This window comes from Pelobates fuscus, chromosome 5 (assembly GCF_036172605.1).
Source record: "Pelobates fuscus isolate aPelFus1 chromosome 5, aPelFus1.pri, whole genome shotgun sequence".
NCBI classification, from domain to species: domain Eukaryota; kingdom Metazoa; phylum Chordata; class Amphibia; order Anura; family Pelobatidae; genus Pelobates; species Pelobates fuscus.
Window position 1 is genome coordinate 224,567,422 of NC_086321.1, and position 23,018 is coordinate 224,590,439.

Consider the following 23,018-nt stretch of genomic DNA (forward strand, 5'->3'; position numbering starts at 1 on the left):
TTTCAAAGTAATGAAGGTCCTGTGCCAGTGCCACTATGGACAAAAGGGAGGATTGCCTATCCCCCAGGGTGGGCATCCACATCCCGCCCCATATTCGTGACATATTCCAGGATCAACATAGTTATGAGAGAAAACATGGTTATGAGAGAAACATAGGTATGTATGCCTATCCCACAGGGTGGGCATCACATACCCCATCTCCAAAAAAGATTAATTGGATAGCACAGAAAATGAAAAATTATAAAAATGCAGTCAAGGTATATTTCTCATTCAGACCCTCAGGGTATACTGTTCTCAGAGTTCTGATCCAATATAGTTCACGTTGTAGTAACATTTTCTTGCGGTCCCCTCCCCTCCTGGGTGGAGGTACATGGTCGATTGCCATGAGTTTCAGAGTCGGTAGAGTGTGGCCTCTCTCCAAGAAATGTTTGGCCACCGGTAAGTCTGATTTCTGATCCCTATACGCCACTCGTATGTTGGATCTATGATTGCGAATACGTTCGCGCAAGGGCAGGTCCGTCTTGCCAATATAAGTAAGTCCACAGGGACAAGTAAGCCTGTATATTACATAATCAGTGGTGCAGGTTAGCCGATGCCTAATGATGTACTTTTTTCCTGTATGAGGATGAGCAAAGAATTTTCCCGATAACATGTGTCCGCAAGTGACACAACCTAAGCACTTATAACAGCCCAGATTTATAGAGCCTTGTTTCTGCTCGTAACAGTGTATAGGATCTGTCTTAACTAACAAGTCTTTCAGATTTCGATTTCTCCTATAACACATCATAGGTGATTGGCGAAATGGTTCTGATAAAGAAGTGTCGTTCCTCAAAATTCTCCAATTTCTATCAATCATCCGTTTGAATTTTGGAGATGCTGTAGTGTAAGTGGTTGGAAAAACCAGTCTCCTTGTTGATACAGTGTTTGACTCGACTTGTGTTGAGTAGCACCTATCTAAGGCTTTATGGAGTGTCTGTTCACTGTAACCCCGTTGGTGAAACTTATCCCACATTAGTTTCAATTGTTCCTCCGCTTTACTGGGATCTGAGTTGTTCCTCATCACCCTCAAAAATTGTGAATATGGTAAGGATTGTTTGAGGGCATTGGGATGGAAACTATTCGCCTGAAGTAAAGTGTTGCGGTCCGTAGTCTTGGAGTAGAGTGTATATGCCAACTTGGTACCTTCTCTAATGATCCGTACATCCAGAAAATCCACTGAAAGCGGGTCTGCTGTCATAGTGAGTTCTACATTCGGTGTCCAAGAATTGATATAATGGACCATAGATTCTGCAGTGCTGTGGTCTCCCTTGATGATCATGAAAATGTCATCGATGTAGCGACCGTATAGTAAAATAATATCTTTAAATGGCTCCAATATATATTGAGTTTCAAATTCAAACATGAATCCATTCGCATACATTGGAGCCATGGCCGCTCCCATAGATGTTCCTGCTGACTGCCTGAACCAATCAAATTCAAAACGAAAATAGTTCTGAGTCAGAACCAATTCCAGAATTTGCATAACGTATTCGATTGGGGGGCCCCTGTATTTGTCTGAAGATGAAAGAATCCGTTCCATGGCTTGGACTCCCCCTGAGTGGGGTATGATAGTGTATAAGCTCTTCACATCACACGTAACTAGTGATGTCAGCCCAACTGGTAAGGAAATCTTGGAAATCATATCAATGAAACTTGGAGTATCCTTGATGTATGTTGAAAGGTTTTGAATCGTTTCCTTAAATAGGAAATCCAGCCATTTAGCCAGTGGTTCTAGGATGCCTCCCACCGCCGACACAATTGGTCTCCCAGGAGGGTCCTGAAGGTTCTTATGCACCTTGGGGAGTGTATAGATTACTGGGGTCCTCGGGTTTGGTTGATGTAAAAATTCCCAGAGGTCCTGATCGATAAAATTCTGTTCCAGACCCTTCAGTAGAATGGCGTCAATTAAAAGTTTCACTTGAAGCGTAGGATCGCCTTTCAATTTCAGATAAGTCTGGGAATCAGATAATTGTTGGATAATTTCCAATCTATATTTAGCATAGTCTTGAATAACGATTCCCCCGCCCTTGTCTGCTTATCTAATAACAATGTCTTTGTCCATAGCCAAAGACTTAATGATCTGTCGATCCATTTTGGAACAATTTGAATGGTAGGAATGAGTAACTTTTAGATGGTCCGTTGTTTCCTTTTGTACAGACCTTAAAAAACTTTTTATAGAGGCTTGATTCGGCAGGGGATCAAAGGTACTTTTCCTCTTAAACCTTATTTCATCAGAGGGAGTGGTTTGGTTTTTAAAGAAATCCTTAAGTCGCAACGATCTCCCAAACTTATACAATTCAACTTCCCAGTCTAGTGGGTTAGGTTTGGCAGTGGGGACAAAAGACAAGCCCTTACTCAGCAAAGTAATTTCAGCCACTGTCAATACTCTGGATGATAAATTGAAGATAGGTATTACCTCCTCTGTCGTGGTGGTCTCCCTCTTGCCCCAGAAGGTGCGTCCCTTCTGACCTCGTCTGGTGATTGTCCTCCTTCTGACGTAATACCTTTGCTCTGATGTCTGGTTTGTATCCCCTGACTGGCAGGGTTTGGAACCTCTAAAAAAGATTGTGCTTGAAAGTTGTTGGCCCCCCTATCCCAACTGCTGCGATCAGATTCCGAGCTGGAGTTTCCTGAAGTTTGATCAATAGTATAATGTCTAGGTTTGCGAATAGGTCTTCTTTTCCTCGCAAATCGAATATAGTGCATCAGTTACCGTTCTATGTGGCCATTGTGATCAATTTTGAGATCATTAGTAGTTATTATTATCTAGTAACTGGCCAATCTCCAGTGAGTTTAATTGTGAAGTCTATTTTGGAATCAGTTAGGCGATCTACCCCTATCCTAGCAATCTTCTGTGGAGTGAATTCCAGTGGGACATATGCCCTTATAATGATGTTTAAATATGTTTTTCGATTAGTTTTGTCTGAACTTTCTCAGAGTCTCTAGTATTCCTGTTGGTTTTCAGCCCTGCTTTCTATGAGTCCAGTTTATACATTATGAAGGATATTCATTGCAGTAGTTACTATTCAATGCTGCCAGTGTGACTAATGTTTAAGTAATTGATTCCCCTAGCGTAAAATAGTTTAATTGAATGTTTTTCGATTAGTTTTGTCTGAACTTTCTCAGAGTCTCTAGTATTCCTGTTGGTTTTCAGCCCTGCTTTCTATGAGTCCAGTTTATACATTATGAAGGATATTCATTGCAGTAGTTACTATTCAATGCTGCCAGTGTGACTAATGTTTAAGTAATTGATTCCCCTAGCGTAAAATAGTCTAATTGAATATTTTTTAATTGCACGATCTATGTGTATGGTTGCACTTTTATTATTGTTGATATATGTCACCATGGTGATGACCATGGAGTCAGAGGCTTCACAAGTGTGGTGAGTTATCGTTATCTGTATGGTATATATGTGGGTTTATTTGTCTGCACAGTATGTCCTGACGAAAGCTTGAGGGGATCAAGCTGAAACGTTGACACCTTTGATGTTTTAGTGAGTAAAATAAAAGTTACATTTTATCAAGTCCCTGGAGTGCTATCTTTGAATCTTCCGTTATATATATATGTATTAAGGCCTTTTGGCCTGTAATTGTGGGAGGGGCGTATGACACACCTCTTCCCTACTTAAGGGACACCCCTTACCTGGCTCCATATCGTTCGAGGTCAGCGCTGCATCATTTCCACTTCCGGGTCATCCAGACGCCATTTTACCTGATTACTCCATGAGGTTTTTTAAGCAGAGCTGTGTCAGGAATCCAGCCACAGGCTTTTCCGGCCTACAACCTTCTTTCTTCAATCCATCGCCGTGGATGGTGTCCAAGTGACTCACAAACTGTAAGTCAACCTACCCGTTATGCCAGGCATCAGTCCCACGGCACCATGCACGGGTCAGGTCCTCACTTTACGGCTGCATTTTGTCTAAGTCTGTTCTAAAACCATTGCATGTTCATGCATATCATTCGTTTAAACCCCCTACTGGTCTTTGGGTGTACTACAGGCTTCTCAGACATTATTGCATTTCATGTATAAACCAACGAACCACTGCATTTTCGCCTACACACTGACCCCTACCGGTCATTCGGTGTACTACAGGCTTCTCAGACATTATTGCATTTCATGTACAAACCATCGAACCACTGCATTTTCGCCTACACACTGACCCCTACCGGTCATTCAGTGTACTACAGGCTTCTCAGACATTATTGCATTTCATGTAAAAACCAACCTTGCTTCATTTAAACGATTGTCATTTCGGTTTGTGTTTTCTGGTCGGCACTTATTCATAGTATATTCTATGCACGATTGCTGTTCGCATTAAAATGCATACGGTTAAGCTATTCATGCTAACTTCTGTTTTCCCTTCATACTAAGATTCGGTTATTCTGCTATGTGTTCACATAGATCTTTTTCGTGAGTTACATTTCATCATTTCATGTATTTACATTAGGTTAAAAAGTTGCTTGGTTAAATAGACAGACCATTTTCATGCTATTTTTAAGGTATCACTTATTACATCAGGGTATGAAACCAGCTAACATTTCTGTATAGACATTGGACTCCCACGCTTACTGGAGTTTTTTGGTTTTTTTTTATAATTATCCATTTCATTACAATTAAATCAGCCTACGTTACAGGCCTCATTTCTTTGTTGTTAACCATGACACAAGGATTTAATTCCTTTTCATGCATACTCGGGTTGAATCACACGTACTGATCCAACCGATCATACGTTTCCTGCACAGTAATCGGTTAAACTTTCAAATACTTATTTTACACGATCTTAGGTTGTCTGTTTTGTTTCAGTTTGCTTATTATATATATATATATGGTTTTAATAATAAGTTATTTTATTTTACAATGCAGATATTACATGTATATTACTGTTATGGTTAGCCTACATTACGGCTCCTTTTTCTGTCATGCTCGTACGACATACCACGAGTTCAAGGACACGGTCCTATTTTCAAAGAGTATAATGGAGATATGATGTTATTACAACCATGTACATTACGATTACATGGCACTAACTATTCAGGCCATTTCTTATCATACTCATACGATATACCACGAGTATATAAGAACACGGTCCTACCTTCCACAGAGGGTTTCGGGTTGAATCACACGCATTGGTTCAACCACTCATACGTCACGTTACAACATTTTCTGCATAGATTGTCATTTCACATAATTTCACATGGCATTTACAAACTCAGGCCATTTCTTGACACACTCAGACGACGTAACACGAGTATTCAAGAACACGGCATATACGTCTCACAAGACTTTCGGTTTTTGAATCACACGTTCTGGTTCATACATTCATACGTCACTTTACAGCAACATTTATGATTCTGCATATTGTCACTTCACATTAAAAAGTCCCTTGCATTCCCAGATCAGTTTAGTGACATGCATATCATCTGATCATCTGATCACCTTCCATATATACACTTTACACGGCCAATCCCCTGCTGCCAGGTATCGGACTCAGCGTAACGCTTGTCACCAAGCATGGGCAGTCATGTCACTATCATACTCATAGACTTTACACCTCCCACACATACTGCTAGAAGCCCTAATCCCAGCCTATACAGATTACACAGGTCTCACAGGATCCATTCTCACTCTATCCCTTTTTAGGTTTATCCAGGTTTTCATACCTGTCGAATCTCAAAACTTCATACATACTACCAGGTACGTAAGCCTGCTCACGTTGTAGTTCACATACGTTTCATTCTTCTAGGCCATAGAGTACTGGCAAGTTAGGGGTATAGGCCCAAATAGGTACCTCCCTTCTTGGCATTTCTGCCTATAGTTTAGTGGTCCGCGAGGCCAACACCCCGCCTCAACGTTTCGGAGGCAAACGCCATCGGGCCACACATGAGTTAGCCGCCTCGCAATATTATAGAGAGGGCCTCACCTGTCACTCCCTCCCCCTGTTTTCTTTTACTATCACCGAGAGGCCTACGATTCCTGCCACTACGACGGGTGGCCTCAATAACCCCTCGCGCCAACTCATAGACAGAGCCTCTCATAGCCACTTGGCAACTAGCAGGGCCTCACCTGTCACAAAACAAGTATAATTTTTCGCCTTTCAGGCCTAGTTAGCCTGCCAGTATCACCCCTGGGGAATCGGTCACTACACCCCTTACCATGGCTGGGTCGGCCGCTGTGACCCCTCCAGCACTGGTTGAGTTGCAATCACTTTCTCCAGCCATCTGTTTCAGGGCACATGCTAAATCTGTGTCCAAATAAAATGTATCCCAAAACTATACTTAACATCAATAAACATTTCTGTACTTACGACATTACTGCCACATCATCCATCTAGACATTTGGTGGAATTCATTATCTCGGGTCTATCAGAAGCATTCACACAGGCCTCATACACATGCCTTCCGGAATCCTGGAATGTCCTAATTTACAATCCGCACAACAAACCCTACAGCGGTGGAGACACTCATAGCCAGGAAGTGGCAGAGGACTTCCTATGGGGGCCCTTCCAGTCCCCTCCGTTCACCACATGGCAGACAAACCCCATCGGTATTGTCACGGGGAAATCTTCTCACAAACAGAGACTTATCATTGATCTATCAACACCTCACACCTCTGCCACTCCTAGTCTGAACTCCCTCATACCCTCTGAGGAATTTTCACTGCATATTCCACCATAGATCACGCCATTACGGCTATCATGCAGGCAGGGGCCGGAGCATGGCTCAGTAAGACTGATATCACAATGCTTTCAAGTTACTGCCTATCCACCCTACACTGTGTCACCTGCATGGTATCAAGTGGGCAGGGAACTACTATTTTGCTCACGTTTAACATTTAGGTTCCAAAGTAGTCCGGCCATTTTCGACCTATTCGCCGAAACCCTATGCTGGTTTCATTAAATATAGCCAGATGCCCTACAGTTATGCATTATCTGGATGATTTCTTACTGGTCGAGGAGAATATTTCCCCTCCCAGTAGCCTAAAAGAAACCATCAGTCTATTCGAACAGGTGGGTGTCCCAGTCTCCTCCACCAAGACTGAAGGACCAGATACCTTCATCACATTCCTGGGTATCATACTAGACTCAGCCACCATGCAAGCTAGCCTGCCACGCCCAAGGTAGAAAACATTCTGATCAACATAATCTCTACATACAACTCGGTACTTGCAACCGCAAGAATTACAGTCTCTGCTTGGGTCACTGAATTTTGCCATTCGCATCATACCTCAAGGCTGGGCTTTCATCTCACAACTCCTTTACATGTTTCCCACTTTTAGACATGATGGACACAGGTCACCCCTGGATACCCAAGACACGGCAGGCGTAATTATGTGGAGAAAATTTTTAACCACCTTGAATGGTAAAAGCATGTTCCTTCCAAAATTGTCTGACTCCTCACCTACCATTTGGTCAGACGCGGCGTCTACCACAGGTTTTGCAGCAATTTTTCAGGAACGAATGGCTTTGGGGCAGCTGGCCTTCAGAAGTTCAGAACCTGGAGGGTTTTTCCACTACCTCAGCTCTGTTTGAGATATATCCCATCGTGACGGTTGCCGTGGCATGGGTGCATTTATGGGCAGGTTCGTCTGTACGTTGCTACTCAGACAACCAAGTAACTTGTCACATTATAAACAAGGCCGATCCAAATCACTGACTATTATGAGATTCTTGAGGAAACTCACCTGGCTGGCTGCATGTCATAATTTTCTCTTGTTTTGTATTCATGTTCCAGGTGTATGTAACACTGCTGCTGACAATTTGTCTCGCTTTAATTTCCAGGCTTTTCGTCAAACACTCCCATCAGCCGCACTCACAGCCACGAACACCCCACTATTCCACCATCTAGTAATGGACTAGATGCTATTATGCAACATAGCAGAACATTGTCCCAATTAGCACTGTCTACTAATACCCGGGAAACTTACGATAGAGCTTTCATTTGATTTAAAGATTCCTTTCTGAACACAACATCTTACAACCTTTCATCGTGACATCCTGGTTGGGCTTTGCTTCTTTTTGCCACCTCAAACTCAAACTATCATACAACACAATCAAACCATATCTGACAGGCATCCAACATCACATGCTAACTTTACAACCAGACAAATCAAGTGTCCTCCTACCAATTAAGAACATCCTTAGGGGTATTCAGAGATCCGAACCCCCACATACGGCCCAGAGGCTACCCATAGATTTCCATATTTTTAAAGACTTATACAATTCACTAGATTTAAACCCTTTGCCAACAACACAAACCTCATCGTTAAAACCGCCATATACGTAGCCTTGTTTATGGTTTCTTGAGACCAAGAGAATTTACCGCCATCAGCACAACACAGTCCACTCACATCCTACTTCATTCACACTTAACAAAACACATGGACTATTATATCTTGACTCTGCCTCACTCCAAAACCAGTCAACATGCACTTTCAGTAGAGGTTAAGTACTATCCTACTCACAACAGGTGGAGCCCCGTCAAACTACTGGACTCATATACCCAGCATAACAACGAACCACCATCTCAACCACTTTCAGTCTACAAGGTTCGGTACTCACTACCACCACCTTTATGACACACGTCAGGTCTTTACTTACACAGCTGGGCCTCAAATCAGCTAACTATTCGGGCCACTCCTTCCGCATAGGAGCGGCCTCCACAGCATCCAGTGCAAACATTCCAGTTCATGTTATCAAGTCACTAGGGCGCTGGAAATCATCGGCTTACTCTAGATACATACCTAACCCGGTACAAGAAGTAAGAAATGCCTTTCAAGACATGTCTGGTTAAAGTATGTATATTGCTGGTATGTAATAAATTTGATTTTCTACTTTTGCCCTCTTTATTTACAGGCCTACCTCATCGTCGGTTCCGGCACACCACAACCGACTTGCTCTTTTAATACCATCCTACACTTATCAGTGTTTGTATCTTCTGTACTATCATGAGCCCTTAACACAAGTATTAAGGCCTTTTGGCCTGTAATTGTGGGAGGGGCGTATGACACACCTCTTCCCTACTTAAGGGACACCCCTTACCTGGCTCCATATCGTTCGAGGTCAGCGCTGCATCACCCTCCCACCCACTCCTCATTATTAACTCATTTTCTCTTTACATTTCTTCTTGGTGGGCCCTCTTTATTTACAGGCCTACCTCATCGTCGGTTCCGGCACACCACAACCGACTTGCTCTTTTAATACCAACCTACACTTATCAGTGTTTGTATCTTCTGTACTATCATGAGCCCTTAACACAAATATATATATATATATATATATATATTTACATTTCAGCAAATTTGACCTGTTTTCGGCCGAAACGGGAAAGGACCATTTCCGGCCGAAAATTTTGGCAGCCAAAATTTCAGTGCATCCCTAAAGAAAACAATTGGTAACACACTACGTTAAGAAGTACTGAAATCCTGAAGCGCCCGCAAGGTCCCCCTGCTCAATAAAGCACATGTACAGGCCCGTCTGAAGTTTGCCAATGAACATCTCAGATGAGACCAAAATCAAGCTCTTTGGCATCAACTCAACTTGCTGTGTTTGGAGGAGGAGGAATGCTGACTATGACCCCAAAAACATCATTCCCACCATCAAACATGGAGGTGGAAACACTATGCTTTGGGGGTGTTTTTTTGCTAAGGGGACAGGACAACTGTACAGCATCAAGACGGATAAAGGGGCATTGAAAATGGGCCGTGGATCGGTATTCCAGCATGACAATGACCCAAACACACAGCCAAGGCAACAAAGAAGTGGCTCAAGAAGAAGCACATTAAGGTCCTGGAGTGGCCTAGCCAGTCTCCAGACCTTAATCCCATAGAAAATCTGTGGAGGGAGCTGAAGGTTCAAGTTGCCAAACGTCAGACTCGAAACCTTAATGACTTGGAGATGATCTGCAAAGAGGAGTGAGATAAAATCCCTCCCGAAATGTGTGCAAACCTGGTGGCCAACTACAAGAAACATCTGACCTCTGTGATTGCCAACACTAGTTCACTCATTGACATGCAAATCAATGTATAACTTTTTTGACATGTACTTTTCTGGAATATTTTTTTTTTTTGTTATTCTGTCTCCCACTGTTAAAATACACTTACCATTAAAATTATAGACTGAACATTTCTTTGTCAGTAGGCAAACATTCAAAATCAGCAGGGGATCAAATACTTTTTTCCCTCACTGTATACCTAATGCTAAAGTGTATACTAATTAGCTAATTAGTTTGATCCTCTTCGCCAGAGGTAATATAAAGCATTTTACTCATCTTATTCCACCGGCGCTCCAGCACGCTCCAGCACGCAGTAACTCCTACATTGGTTAAAAACAACAATACTGATGATAGTTGCCAATTCACTGCTTTCCCATAGGGACGCATTGAGGACGAGTGTGCATGTATGGCTATTGATGTGCTGTGGCAATCTGCATCTCCTCACGGTGAAGCATTGACTAAAAACATCCCTATGGGGAGCATATGGTGACACTATGCAGGGTGTGGAAATCTTGTAGGCCGCATTGTGGCTGATTGACAGCCTCTAGATGTGGCATTAAGCAGCAATGTAAACATTGCCTTTTCTCATAAAAGGCTGTGTTTTACACAGCTCTGCCTGTAGCGACAGTATATTAAGCTGCATTGGTGCTGGTGCAAGTAGTTTCCCTTTATCCTGAAAAGGTGCAAGGGCACTACAGGCACGATAACCACTAGAGTGGGCATCAGTGGTTATGGTGCTTGTAAGTGTTCCCTTAATCGAGATTTCAGATTTGTCTTCACAATAAAGGTGCCTACAAGTGTTTCAGGAGCATGTACGCTCTTTCATGTATTGAATTAAACCTATGTTTTGTCTTTAGTAGCTAATATATATATATTTATAGTTTTGTTTTTAGAAAATTATATATTTATTTTTTCTCACTGTTTACTCAGTTATTCTCTTGATTAATTTTGGTTAGAACAGGGTGTAAAGTAATAGTCGAATAGGGTGTAACTTTAAAATCATATGTTTCACTGTTTAAGAAAGAAAATAAAAATAAAACATGACTTAAAAGAGTTGGTTATTTCATTCTACTAACAGATTCCCGAATGATAATATATTAACTAGCCTGTAGAAAACTTCAGAAATCTATATTTTCCCTGCGTAGGGTTGGGAGTCAAATGCTTTTCTTTGGTTCCTACGCAGATGATCACAATACTAAAAGGATTTATATCTTGAAAAATATTAACCCTACCAAAACATTGGCTTTAAGAGGGACATTCCTGAGGTGAATTTCCTTTACCTATCATCACCTATGTTTAAATGTACGTAAAACAAAACATGTCAAGTGACCATCTTCTGTGTTTGCGACGTAGAACACCATGCACTTCTGATTCAGGATAGTGCAACATTTTCTGAGTTTTGCAACTTCTTTTAATGCCAAAATAAAATGAAGTTTTAAGAAGCTTGAAGAGAATGTGAAACTTTTTATTATTTTTTTTACTTATTTTTTTATATTTCACATTGCTGCATGGAACAGAGCTTTTGAGAATAATAAAAAAAAGTAATCGATTAAATAATTTTGACTGTTGTGCTAGGGTTTAGCAAGCAGACAGTTTACGATTGTTATAAGAATACAACTAGATGGAGGTTCTGGAGGAGAGACATTTCCCATACCTTGAAAAGAGACAAACCCAGTTTCCCAGTGTATATACATCTTCCTTCAAGCTCATTCCCCTGATTTATATCCCTATATGCGTATGTATACTTTAACTTTCCACTCTATTTTTCCTAACATCTTTATAATTACAGTATACTTCATGGGGGTCTGCAATCCATATACCTGATATGCTGGGACCCAGGATACTTGATGGTTGGCCTATGTTTCTCGAAGTGTAATTCAATACAAAACAAAATGTTAATATGAAAAGATCATCTTCATAAATTATAAATCCGTTGGGAAAAACAGACGTCATTACCGTAAGCAAATCCCACTGAAACCTGCTTTAAATGATATTTGCAGACATTTATAGAAACGTATACTGATATTTTTTCCTTATTTAAAGGGATACTCTAGGCTAGAAGCAACCCTATCTGAATATATTACAAAGATACAATATATGCCAAAATACTTAATTAAATAAAAATCATTAAAACAAAAAGGTTCTCATGTTTGTTCTTTCATTTTGATAAAAAATTCCAATGCTTTGCATCTTCTGTAATGAGCTCTGATAAGACCTGTTAGCCAATCGCATGCTCCCATTATGTGAACTGAGCATATCCCGTAAACCAGGAGGATTCTAACCTTTTCATTAAGCTGTGTCAAAATAAGACTTTGAATTTCCTTCGTGTACTATCCCTACTTTTCAACATTTGTTTATTTTGCCGTATTCTGCTTTTGTTTTGTATGGGAGTTGCAGATGTTTTTTTGAGGCTATTTATGTGTGTAGGCGGTCTGCGTTGTGTGTGGGGGGGGGGGATTTCTTGTGAGGCTGTGTGTGTATTTAAGTGTAGGTTGTTTGTAGTATTTATGTTTTGGTGGGGATTCTTGTGGGGTTGTGGGTGTGGCTTATCTGTGGTAATGGGTGTGCTGCGCATGTGTGTGGTATGTACCACATGTTGGGTGTTTGCAAAGGCGTTGTATGAATCCAATGATGATTCCTGGTGGCTAAGTGATTGGTGATTGAGTGATTAATCCTCTAGTCAAAGCAGACCATTTGTACCTCTCCAATTTCTCATTGAGTCTGATTGTTAACATGGTAACTTAGAGCAATGAACTTGAAATAATTTGGATGCACCAGATTGAAAATTAGATGCAAGTGATATGCATCCAAAGAATGTGCAGGCCACATGCTCCCTTGTGCTTGCCCCTGAGGGTCCAAGCTGGCCAGATAGGTTTGGCAGCCTTGTGCCATGCAAAAGCCCCTGCTATAATTCCTAATGCTTAACTAGAAACAGGTTCCTCCACCATTTTGTTTATTTTGTTTATATGTATCACTACTTCAAGGAAAGAACATGTACATAAACACAGGATTTTTATCATTAGAACAATCAAATCTTCTAAGTTGCCTCAGCATATGATTAATTCTACAGTATTTACATGGAGCTACAACCTATATCTCTGTAGGGTGAGAAAAACTGAAAGTTGGGAAAATGCAGATTTCTGATTCATCCTAAACAATTATAAAGTATTTAACATACATATTCAGTGAGTGCAACAACTACAAATACATTAATTGACTAAACCTGTTGTACAGTCATTTCAGAATATTTGTTATGACACTCCTTTTTTATATGAACAGAGAGTTTCCAAAACCCCTGAATCTAAGCCTATAAATTATCCTAGTCAGTGCGCACAGTCCTCTAATCCTAATTGCCACCTTTATAGGTAGAGTGGTAAACGATACTTAACATTCTCATCACAAAAATATGATTTAAAAAAAATAATGCCCATCTCTGCTGGTATTTTAAAGATCTGTGAAATAACAGTACTCAAAATAATCCTAATTGTGCAATGTATACAAATAATCTCCCCCCTCCAAAAAAAAATATAGCAAATAAATAAATTATATATATATACACACAGCTAGTCCAAGAAATATTTGGACACTAACACAAGCTTTGTTATTTTGGCGGTTTACCAAAATAAATTAAAGTTACAGTTACTTAATGAATATGGGCTTAAAGTGCAGTCTCTCAGCTTTAATTTGAGGGCATTCACATCCAGATTGGAGGAAGGCTTTAGGAATTACAGCTCTTTAACTCCTTAGTGACCAGACCTTTTTTGAATTTTCTTACCGTTAAGGACCAGGGCTGTTTTTACAGTTCTGCGGTGTATGTGCTTAGCTGTAATTTTCCTCTTACTTATTTACTGTACCCACACATATTATATACTGTTTTTCTCGCCATTAAAGGTCTTTCTGAAGATACCATTATTTTCATCATATCATTTAATTTACTATAAAAAAAATATATAATTTTTTTTAAATATGATGAATTTTTTTTAAAAAACACACTTTTTCTAACTTTGACCCTCAAAATCAGTTACACATCTACAACCACCAAAAAACACCTGTGCTAATTAGTTTCTAAATTGTGTCCTGAGTTAAGAAATAAGTTTTAAATACCCAATATTAAAATGTTACTAGCTTTTTTTTTTTTTTTGCAAGTTATAGGGCTATAAGTACAATTAGGACATTGCTGTTTCAAAATATATATTTTTAAAATATATCAATAGTGACATTGTAACACTCTTGTGGCGAAACCAACCTCGCCACTGGGCCCTGGAGAAGCCTGTTTGCTAGCCTCCTACCTGCTGACTATGGCCCCTGGGTTATTTGGGGCATATTGTACTTTATATTGCTGCTACTGGCCCTTTAAAATCAGCAATGGACATATTGGGACTTTTGGGACTACTGTCCCTTTAAGACTGTGCTACATATTCTAGTGTACTGCCTGTAATATTATATGTGTATTTGTGTGTTAAGCTTAACCTGGGATATGTATGCAGCATTCACCTGATTGTTCGGTAGAATCACTCCATTCATTATATTGAGTGAAACTACCGAACAACCAGACCACCCAGGAATAAGTGTGCCTCCAATTACAGTTTGCAACAATGTTGCAAACGGGTAATTGGCAATCAGTGTAATGTATTCTTTGTCCTCTGGGTGGCCGCCATTCGGGAAACAAACACGTGGCGGCGGCCATCTTAAACTACCGAACAGCGGTGTTTTGCCGTCGAGTGTCTGGAACTAAAATCGGACACTTGACTAGGCAAACACCGCTGAGACCTCCATACTTCCAGAAATTCGTATAAAAACTACCGAATGGCCCGCCGTTCGGTAGAAAGAACCCCTCAAACAAGGGAATTCATTCAATCCCTCTCCAGGCTCTATAACACAGGCAATTCGCCTGTTTTCATTCCCTTGTTTGTGACCGACCGCAGGGCCAAAATGCATGGAACTGTTTTCGGATACTTTACCCATGCGGTCGGTCAAATCTTTGGAACCCCATATCTCCCGAACTGTTCATCCGAATGACTTGAATTTTGGATATGTTTCCCCCCTGAATAAGGGCTATCCAGCGATGCTGGATTTAAAGGTGTACCCCCTGTTTTTGGGGTACATCCAGAACTTGGCTGAAAAGGTGTACCGGATAATTGGGTTTAATGTTATCTGAGGGGAGGGGATGTGTGGGCTGAACCATGTATGTGATTGGTTATTTTATGCCTCCCCCTGGGTGTGGCCTGTATGTGTATTATTGTAATAAAAGCCAGGCTGGATGAGACAGTCCAGAGTTCCTGTTTTACCCTCAAAGTGATGTGTCGTCTCATTATTGGGGGGAAGGATTTATTGTATGCTGTTCCAGTTGACTGCTAGGAGTACAAGCCTATTCGTATGGTTCCTATTCAATGGTCTACAGCATTCATATGCTTGGGAGAATTTAAAGGTTTCTCGGATTCGGTGATTGTGGTGTCTGCCAGAGTGCTTGGAGTCCTCAGGAAGCACTAGGAGCATCCATTAACGGAGGTACCCAGTCGGGGTGCCAGGTGATCCGTTACAACTCTTCTCTGTCATAAATCTCTGAATTACACCTCACATGTACTTATTTTTTTAAAGTAGACAACCCAGTGTATTCAATATGGGGTATGTCCAGTCTTTTTTATTTTTCCGCGGATGGTCCTCAAGGACCGTTTATGTCGGACGTACCTAGTATGTCCGCGGTCCTTAAGGAGTTAATATGTAGCCACCCCTTTTTTACAAGGGACCAAAGTCATTGGACGATTGACTCAAAAGCTGCCTCATGTACAGGTGTGGGCTATTCCTTATTTCTTCACCAACAAAGCAGGTAAAAGGTAAAGTAAAACCCTGTCACAAAATCCGGCAAAGTGAAGAACACTCTCCAGGAGGAAGGCATATCATTATCCAGGTCTACCATGAATGGAAGACTTCACCAGAGCAAATACAGAGGGTTAACCACACAGAGCAAACCATTCATAAGCCTCAAGAATAGAAAGGCCATCTGAGAAAACAGCCCAGTTCTGGAACAGCATTCTTTGGACAGATGAAACAAAGATTAACCTGTACCAGAATGGAGGGAAGAAAAAAGTATGGCGACGGCTTGGAATGGCTCATAATCCAAAGCATACCACATCTTCTGTAAACCACGGTGGAGGCAATGTGATGTCATGGGCATGCATGGCTCCCAATGGCACTGGGTCACTAGTGTTTATTGATGATGTGACAGAAGACGAATTCTGAAGAATATAGGGATATCCTGTCTGCTCAGATTCAGCCAAATTCAGCGAAGTTGCTTTGACAGTGCTTCACTTTATAGATGGACAAAGACCCAAAACATACTGCAAAAGCAACCCAGGAGATTTTTAAGGCAAAGAAGTTGAATATTCTCCAATGGCTGACTCAATCACCCGATCCCATCTGATCATACATGCTTTTCACTTTCTGAAGACAAAACGTAAGCCAGAAAGACGCACAAACAAAAAGCAACTAAAGACAGCTGCAGTAATTTGCCTGACAAAGCATCACAAAGGAGGAAACTTCTCTTATGATTGTGATTAATTTGTCCAGTTACACTTCAGCCCATGAAATAAGGGGAAAATGGTTGTGATTCTGAAGCTATTCATACAATATTTTTGTTTAACCCCTTTAATTAAAGCTAAACGTCTGCACATCAACTGCATCTCTTTTGTTTCATTTCAAATCCCTTGCGGTGGCGTACAGAGCAAAAATTATGAAAATTGTGTCACTGTCAAAATATTTCTGGACCTAACTGTGTGTGTGTGTGTGTGTGTGTGTGTGTGTGTGTGTGTGTATGGGTGTATATATATGTGTGAGTATATATATATATATATATATATATATACGTATATATATATATATATATATATAAATATAAAATATTATATAAATATTTGTTTTAATTTTCTAAAATTAAAAACAATCATACTGTATTTACTGTATTGAAACCTATAGCTACAAGCACCAATAAAACATTAAAGAGTGTTTCACGGTCATATCCGTGGCAATATTTCAATTGGATTATCCTACCCTTTACAACTGTTGGATAGTTAATAAAGTCAATGAAACAATTTTGGTGATGCATTTTCACCGGAACCACAGTTTTCACCAAACTCACCTAATTAGAGAGCCGCTTCTGTACACAACCACTATCAAACACGGGGGGCGGAGCCTAACCACCGAGCCGACCAGACGTGTTGAAAACCAGCTCCTACAACAAGCGACGAAAAAATGGATATAAATCCCAAAAACGGACACGATCTGGAGCCAGAGTGCACTCACCGAGTCAGGGTGACCATGGGGCACCGAACGATCCGACAAACGAGCTTCACTTTGCCCGGGAACCCGAACCACGTATATGGGGCCTATCTGCGACGGAGTCAGGGAGAGGCGGCCGCTCTCCTGGTTTGTAAAGCCAGATCTAGACTCCTTCACGCACTCACTTCCATCCCCCCCCCCCCTCTGGACCGGTGGGGGTTATCCCGGTCCACACTCGACTCCAACGGCACACAGCTGAGCATTTCACATAAGCACGACCGGGACATGCTTACCAGCAGGCCCCCAAAGAGCATAACCAAAATGGCGGCAGGCACAGCAACCCACATGGCGAGTGTGTCACAGTCTCCAGCACCGGGGACTGCACCACTACAGCGACTGGAGGCACTACTGCTCCAACTCTGGGACTCACTCAAAAGGCAGCAGCAAGCAGCTAGCCCCATGTCACCTTCACCTCAGTTGAAGGGTGAGCGGAGCCATGCAAGGCGGGAAGCAGAGGGGATACCCTTGGGCACACATTTGCCTCATCAACCCTTCCACGCACAACTTAACCCACCCGGGCCGCAGGCCTTAGGGCGAAGAGCCCGCAAGCATCGTCCACATTGGCGGAGGAAGAAGCAACGCACGCGACGGACAACGACCTACTCCTCCGTCCCTCCCACAAGTGGAGTAAACCCGGACCCCAGTGGCAACCGAGTTTGTGGCAAGAAGATGCAGGCCTGCACACCAGCCTGGGGCTGGGGAATCACCCTCGCCGACACCCGCACCGCGACGGGGCACAGACGCCCAGCAACAGATGCGCACCGCATACACACCTGCAGAATGGCTCCGAAAACCTGCATGCCAAGAATCGGCATGGGCTGAGGGGGACTGGTTTGTGGACACATAATATACTTAAACTTTACCCCCCTTTTTTCTTACTTTTTACTTTTTAGTTTGAAATCTTTGATGTAGAGGACTGCCTGTCACCTGGCTTTGCACTGCTAGAACTCTCTCCAGTTCACACTACTGTTATGCCATGCATCACTGATAATGAGGGGGATATAACAAGAAGCCTGTTACCTCTTATGTAGCCCTACTTATTGGAAGATATAGAGCACTAAACGCTACAGTTTATTAGCTAGACTAACGTGGGCTCATCTATATGCATGTACCTATCTTAAATGTCTTAGAGGAATGCTGGCAGATACCCGGCAAATACCACTCGTTTTTTCTGCTGTGACTTTACACACTACTTATCTACTATGTACCTAAGTTTTGCATAGCCTAATGTTAATCTCCTATAGTCTATCAGGATAGACGCTGATACTAGCTACAACACGCTTTTGTTACACGATACGTTAACATAATTAAAAAAAGAGGCATCATCACTCAGGAAATGTAATTTCGTAAGCTAAGGATGTACGTACCCTTTAATGTAATTCGTTTTTGCATTTCCCTCTCTTTGTTTCTGTACCCCATCTAATATGCTTCAATAAAAGAAAGATTGACAAAACCACTATCAAACACAGACAGCCATTCCACCACATATGGGCAGCTTACTTCCATAACACACAGGCAAGCAACATCACATATATTTTCCTACTTTGTTATTACAAGTCCTTCTGAGAGGATGTAACTGGCTTGCTGCTCAGCCAGCCCCACATAAACATGTACACTTCTAGCCAATGTATCCTGGTCAGCATGTAATGTCACCGTTATGGGGATTTCTCCAGGTAACACATGCCGAAAGAAACCAGGATTAGTGAGAAGGAGAAAAAATGCAAAAAAAAAAGGAAGGCCAAGTTGAAAGGAAGGTGACTGAAGACGAGCTAGAATGAGGCAGAGGTAACATGAAAGGAAGACAGATTAGAATAACTGACATACAGATTTAGCAGAATCAGAGGAAGGAAGCTGACAGTAAGTGGTAGGGGACAGAGATAAATAGAGAAGGAAGCTGGAATGGCCTGTTATCTATATTCTGACTAACATGCCTTAATGTATCAGGCAGTTCACTGATAGCAACTATGCAATAATGGACTAGTCTTAGATACATATTGCACCATACAAGTACAGATCTCATATAAATTTGTTGATGGCTGATATAGTGAATGTGGCAGATATCTACATTATAGCACGATGGTATTATGAGTAAATTAATAGTCCTCGTACTATAGTGCATGAGTGGTTTATATCTGTAGACCAATACAAATTATGGTCTTGATTAAATTTTTTTTTGGGAAAAGGCCTTCATATTGAATTTATATTTTTACATAGACTTTTAAAATGAAGAAATATTATTATTTTTTTAAAAGTTTTGGTATTGCTATATTTTTACAGTTTTTAATATATATTGACATTTTTTATTTATAAATTAGATATTTTTTTATATTTTAAAATTTTGAAAAAGATCTTTTTATAAATTTATCTAAAGCCATTGAGGCCTATGCTATTGTGTGAGGGTGGAATCTTGTGACTGTTTGGAACTATGACGTCTAACATGGGACCTGGCAAACTTTATGCTAATAGTACATATACCAAACCATTTGTGGCTAATTGTCTGTATTTTGATAGCAGAGCTGTAAGGAAAATATAATATGTAATAAGAGACATTTCACTTTTTAAATCTCAAGAGCCCATGGTCAGAGGGATTGTTTGGCACTGTATCACTGTTCTCTATGTTAGGATTAGTTAGGATATGCACAGATCAGCAGGACTAGGTCCAATTAATAGTATTTATGCAAGTCCCTCAGCAGCATAGCTACCTTTTATAAGTGACTACATATATACTTCTCTACTAACTTTTTGCATATGTTTACATTTAACTTTGAAATAGTTAAAGGAAAAGTATAGTGCTAGAAATACAAACAAGTATTCCTAACATAATAGTCTTGAAGTGACTGTTTAGGGCCCCGCCCCCCTCAGATTGCAGTGAAAATTTGATTGTATTTACTTTTTCTCCACCGCTGTGCCAGTCTCGCTATGGCTGGCCCCACCTTCATGGCTGAGATCATCAGTCTTACTGATCTCAGCCAATCCAATCCTTCCCACAGGAAAGCATTAATAGGCTATTGGGCAAGGCGGGAATATGTCACGCTGTACCAATCAGCATCTCCTCATAGAGATGCATTGAATCAATGCCTCTCTATGGGGAGCATTCAGTGTCTGCATGCAGAGCGTGGAGACGCTGAATGTAGGAGTCTCTGCCACTAAAGGCAGCTCTTACATTGAAAAACCATCAGGGACAAGCTATAGACACAAGAGCCACTACATTAAGCTATAGTGATTCTGGTAACTATAGCGTCTCTTTAATTAAATATTGTCGAGATGATTTGTTGCACGTATATGAGACAGTGGGGTTGAAAATGTATTTATATGAAATACTAATAAAATATAAAGAATCATTGTTACGTTGTAACTTATGTTAAAACATAATTGAGCTTTTTATTACACAGACACACAACTGTTTCACTTACAGCAATGGCAACTGTCCATATATCATTACATTATTACACTGCTCTGCACTTTTTAAACCTGAGCTTGAGAACGTGTCAATTTGATGTTGAGTCAACTTTGTTTTATGGTTTAATAAACATCATTCATATTATCCGAGATATTACCGAGTACAATATTTTATCATGCATGTGCTAAGTAACACTGCATGCATGGTCTACTGAGATTCATGCAACAGCTACAGACTCGCATAGCTCTAAAGGTTTCTAGTTCTTAAATTCATATACAGGTTCTAAACTCCCCTGCAATGTTCACGTACCCAAAGACAATCATCGGATGAACTCATATGAGTAAAGTTGGCCCAAGCAACAGTTCTGCCATTTTAACATATGCAATAAAAGGACCATTAGTGTTCAATGATGTGCACTGTGGTAGGTTTTACCTATTAATTGCAAAAGACAATTTCTGATACAGGTACATTGCAGACCATAGAAACATCAATTGGAATGTTTACAGATTAGAATGAAATAGCTGATCTACTATACTTTAATGAAATAGCTTTTTCTTTTTTTTTTTTTTTTTATAAATACCTAAATATAATTATAGTTTGCACTTGTTATATTTATTAAAAGACTACTGAAATTCAGTTATTTCAACCCACGGAGCATATCACATTCAATAACTTCTGAAGTTTGCTTTAAATCAGTAATTCCCATATGCAAATCTTGTGTAAATTATATATAGATTAAATAACATAAATAAATACATTTTAATAATTGGATAACCCTTTCTCGGGTCGAGCTATCTATCAATATGGTGCTAAGGACAGCTTCCTACAATGATAGCTATTTTCAGAATTGGTATCTGTCAGATTCCAAATCATGTCCCAACAAATTGTGGATATTAGATTGAACTAAATTGCAAAATGACAGCTGCCATTTATCTTACTTTTTTATTTCACATTTTTATAATGTGGTTTCATATATCACCTGTTCACTTTCATCTGGATAAACTGAAGTCTAGGCTATATTCAATTTAATTTGGAGTCTATAATAAAAACAATGGGGACACTGGTAAACCTTGTGAACAATGCACGGATGCTGCAGTCTGAATGCCCCCAGATTGTATCTTATTATATTTTATAATTGGTACAGGGGAATTTGGACCTTGTTAGATTTTTCTTACTTTCAACGAAAGCCTATTTCTTCAAGCTATCACCAATTCTATATTGCACATTCATGTACCTTCCAAATCATGCCCTAATACCCCTGATCCTTACCCCATTGGCTGCTGCCATCTGCACAATGACCTCAATAGCTGTCCTGCTAAAGTACCGGCCATCACTCCCTACCACCATGGTGCATCCCTGCCGGTCCCGCAGATCTATAGAGGAGAGCACACACTGAATGAAGTTCTGAAGATAGTTCCTCTTGCTCTCAAATACTGCAGTGGGTTTCCTGAAGCCATTGCTCCCAGGTTTCTGGTCATCATAAGGGACGGTCTGGACCGTTATCACAGGGATGGGGTTCACCTCCATGGCAAGCTTCCTCCCTTGTCTATCTTTCTCTCAGATCCACTTCTGTAATAATCTCAGAATAGAAAATCAGCAAAAAAAGGTTTGCAAAAAATTTCAAAAATATGAATAGTTATAGATAGATATTCCAAATGGGAAAAAAAAAACTCCTTGGTTGTAATTCCAATTAAACAACTTGTTTTCTTTCAGCTTTTGATAGTCAGTCTTTAAATACAATTCAAACTCAGAAACTAGTCACAGCTATCTGTATGCAAAAAACTGCAATTGTTATAATTACCCTTCTAATAAAATTAAAATAAAAAAACATGGAAAGGCTAATTTTGCATCCAGTACGTTTGTTGCTTCACTTGTTGAACATTTCTTAAGCGTTAGAAAGCAGCTCCCTTAGTGATGAGCTTTTGCAGCTCACTGTAAGTCTAGAAGTTACCGTCCCCTCCCAAACTCTTTCCTACACCCCACAGTTCACCCTCCCTCTCCGGAATCCTGTGCCTGCACAATGCTTAACAAATGTTAGTCTTTGAACAAGAACAGGGGTTGCCAAAAAACTGGGAGGGCTAAATATTTGCAATCAACAGAAGCCCAGGACTAAAATAGCCCAGTGAAAAAAAAGAAATTGAGAATTGTCCTTTAGCTGTGTAACTGGATGCGGTTTTGTGTGCAGCAACATTTGTTAATGGGAATCAAATCTTGTCAGTGTCTGTGAAGGATGCATCATGCAGATCAAGGCTAAA

General features: G+C 40.6%; 1 protein-coding gene across 1 annotated transcript in view; it reads right to left on the reverse strand.

Annotated features, from left to right (window-relative positions):
- Nucleotides 1–22,715, reverse strand: part of PGM5 (phosphoglucomutase 5) — a 180,468-nt gene extending 157,753 nt beyond the window's left edge. The window contains exon 1 of the mRNA XM_063455074.1: nucleotides 22,033–22,715. Coding sequence (XP_063311144.1) covers nucleotides 22,033–22,290 — 258 coding nt within the window. The 5' untranslated portion in view covers nucleotides 22,291–22,715. The remainder of the gene's footprint in view (nucleotides 1–22,032) is intronic.
- Between the last annotated feature and the right edge of the window lie 303 nt (nucleotides 22,716–23,018).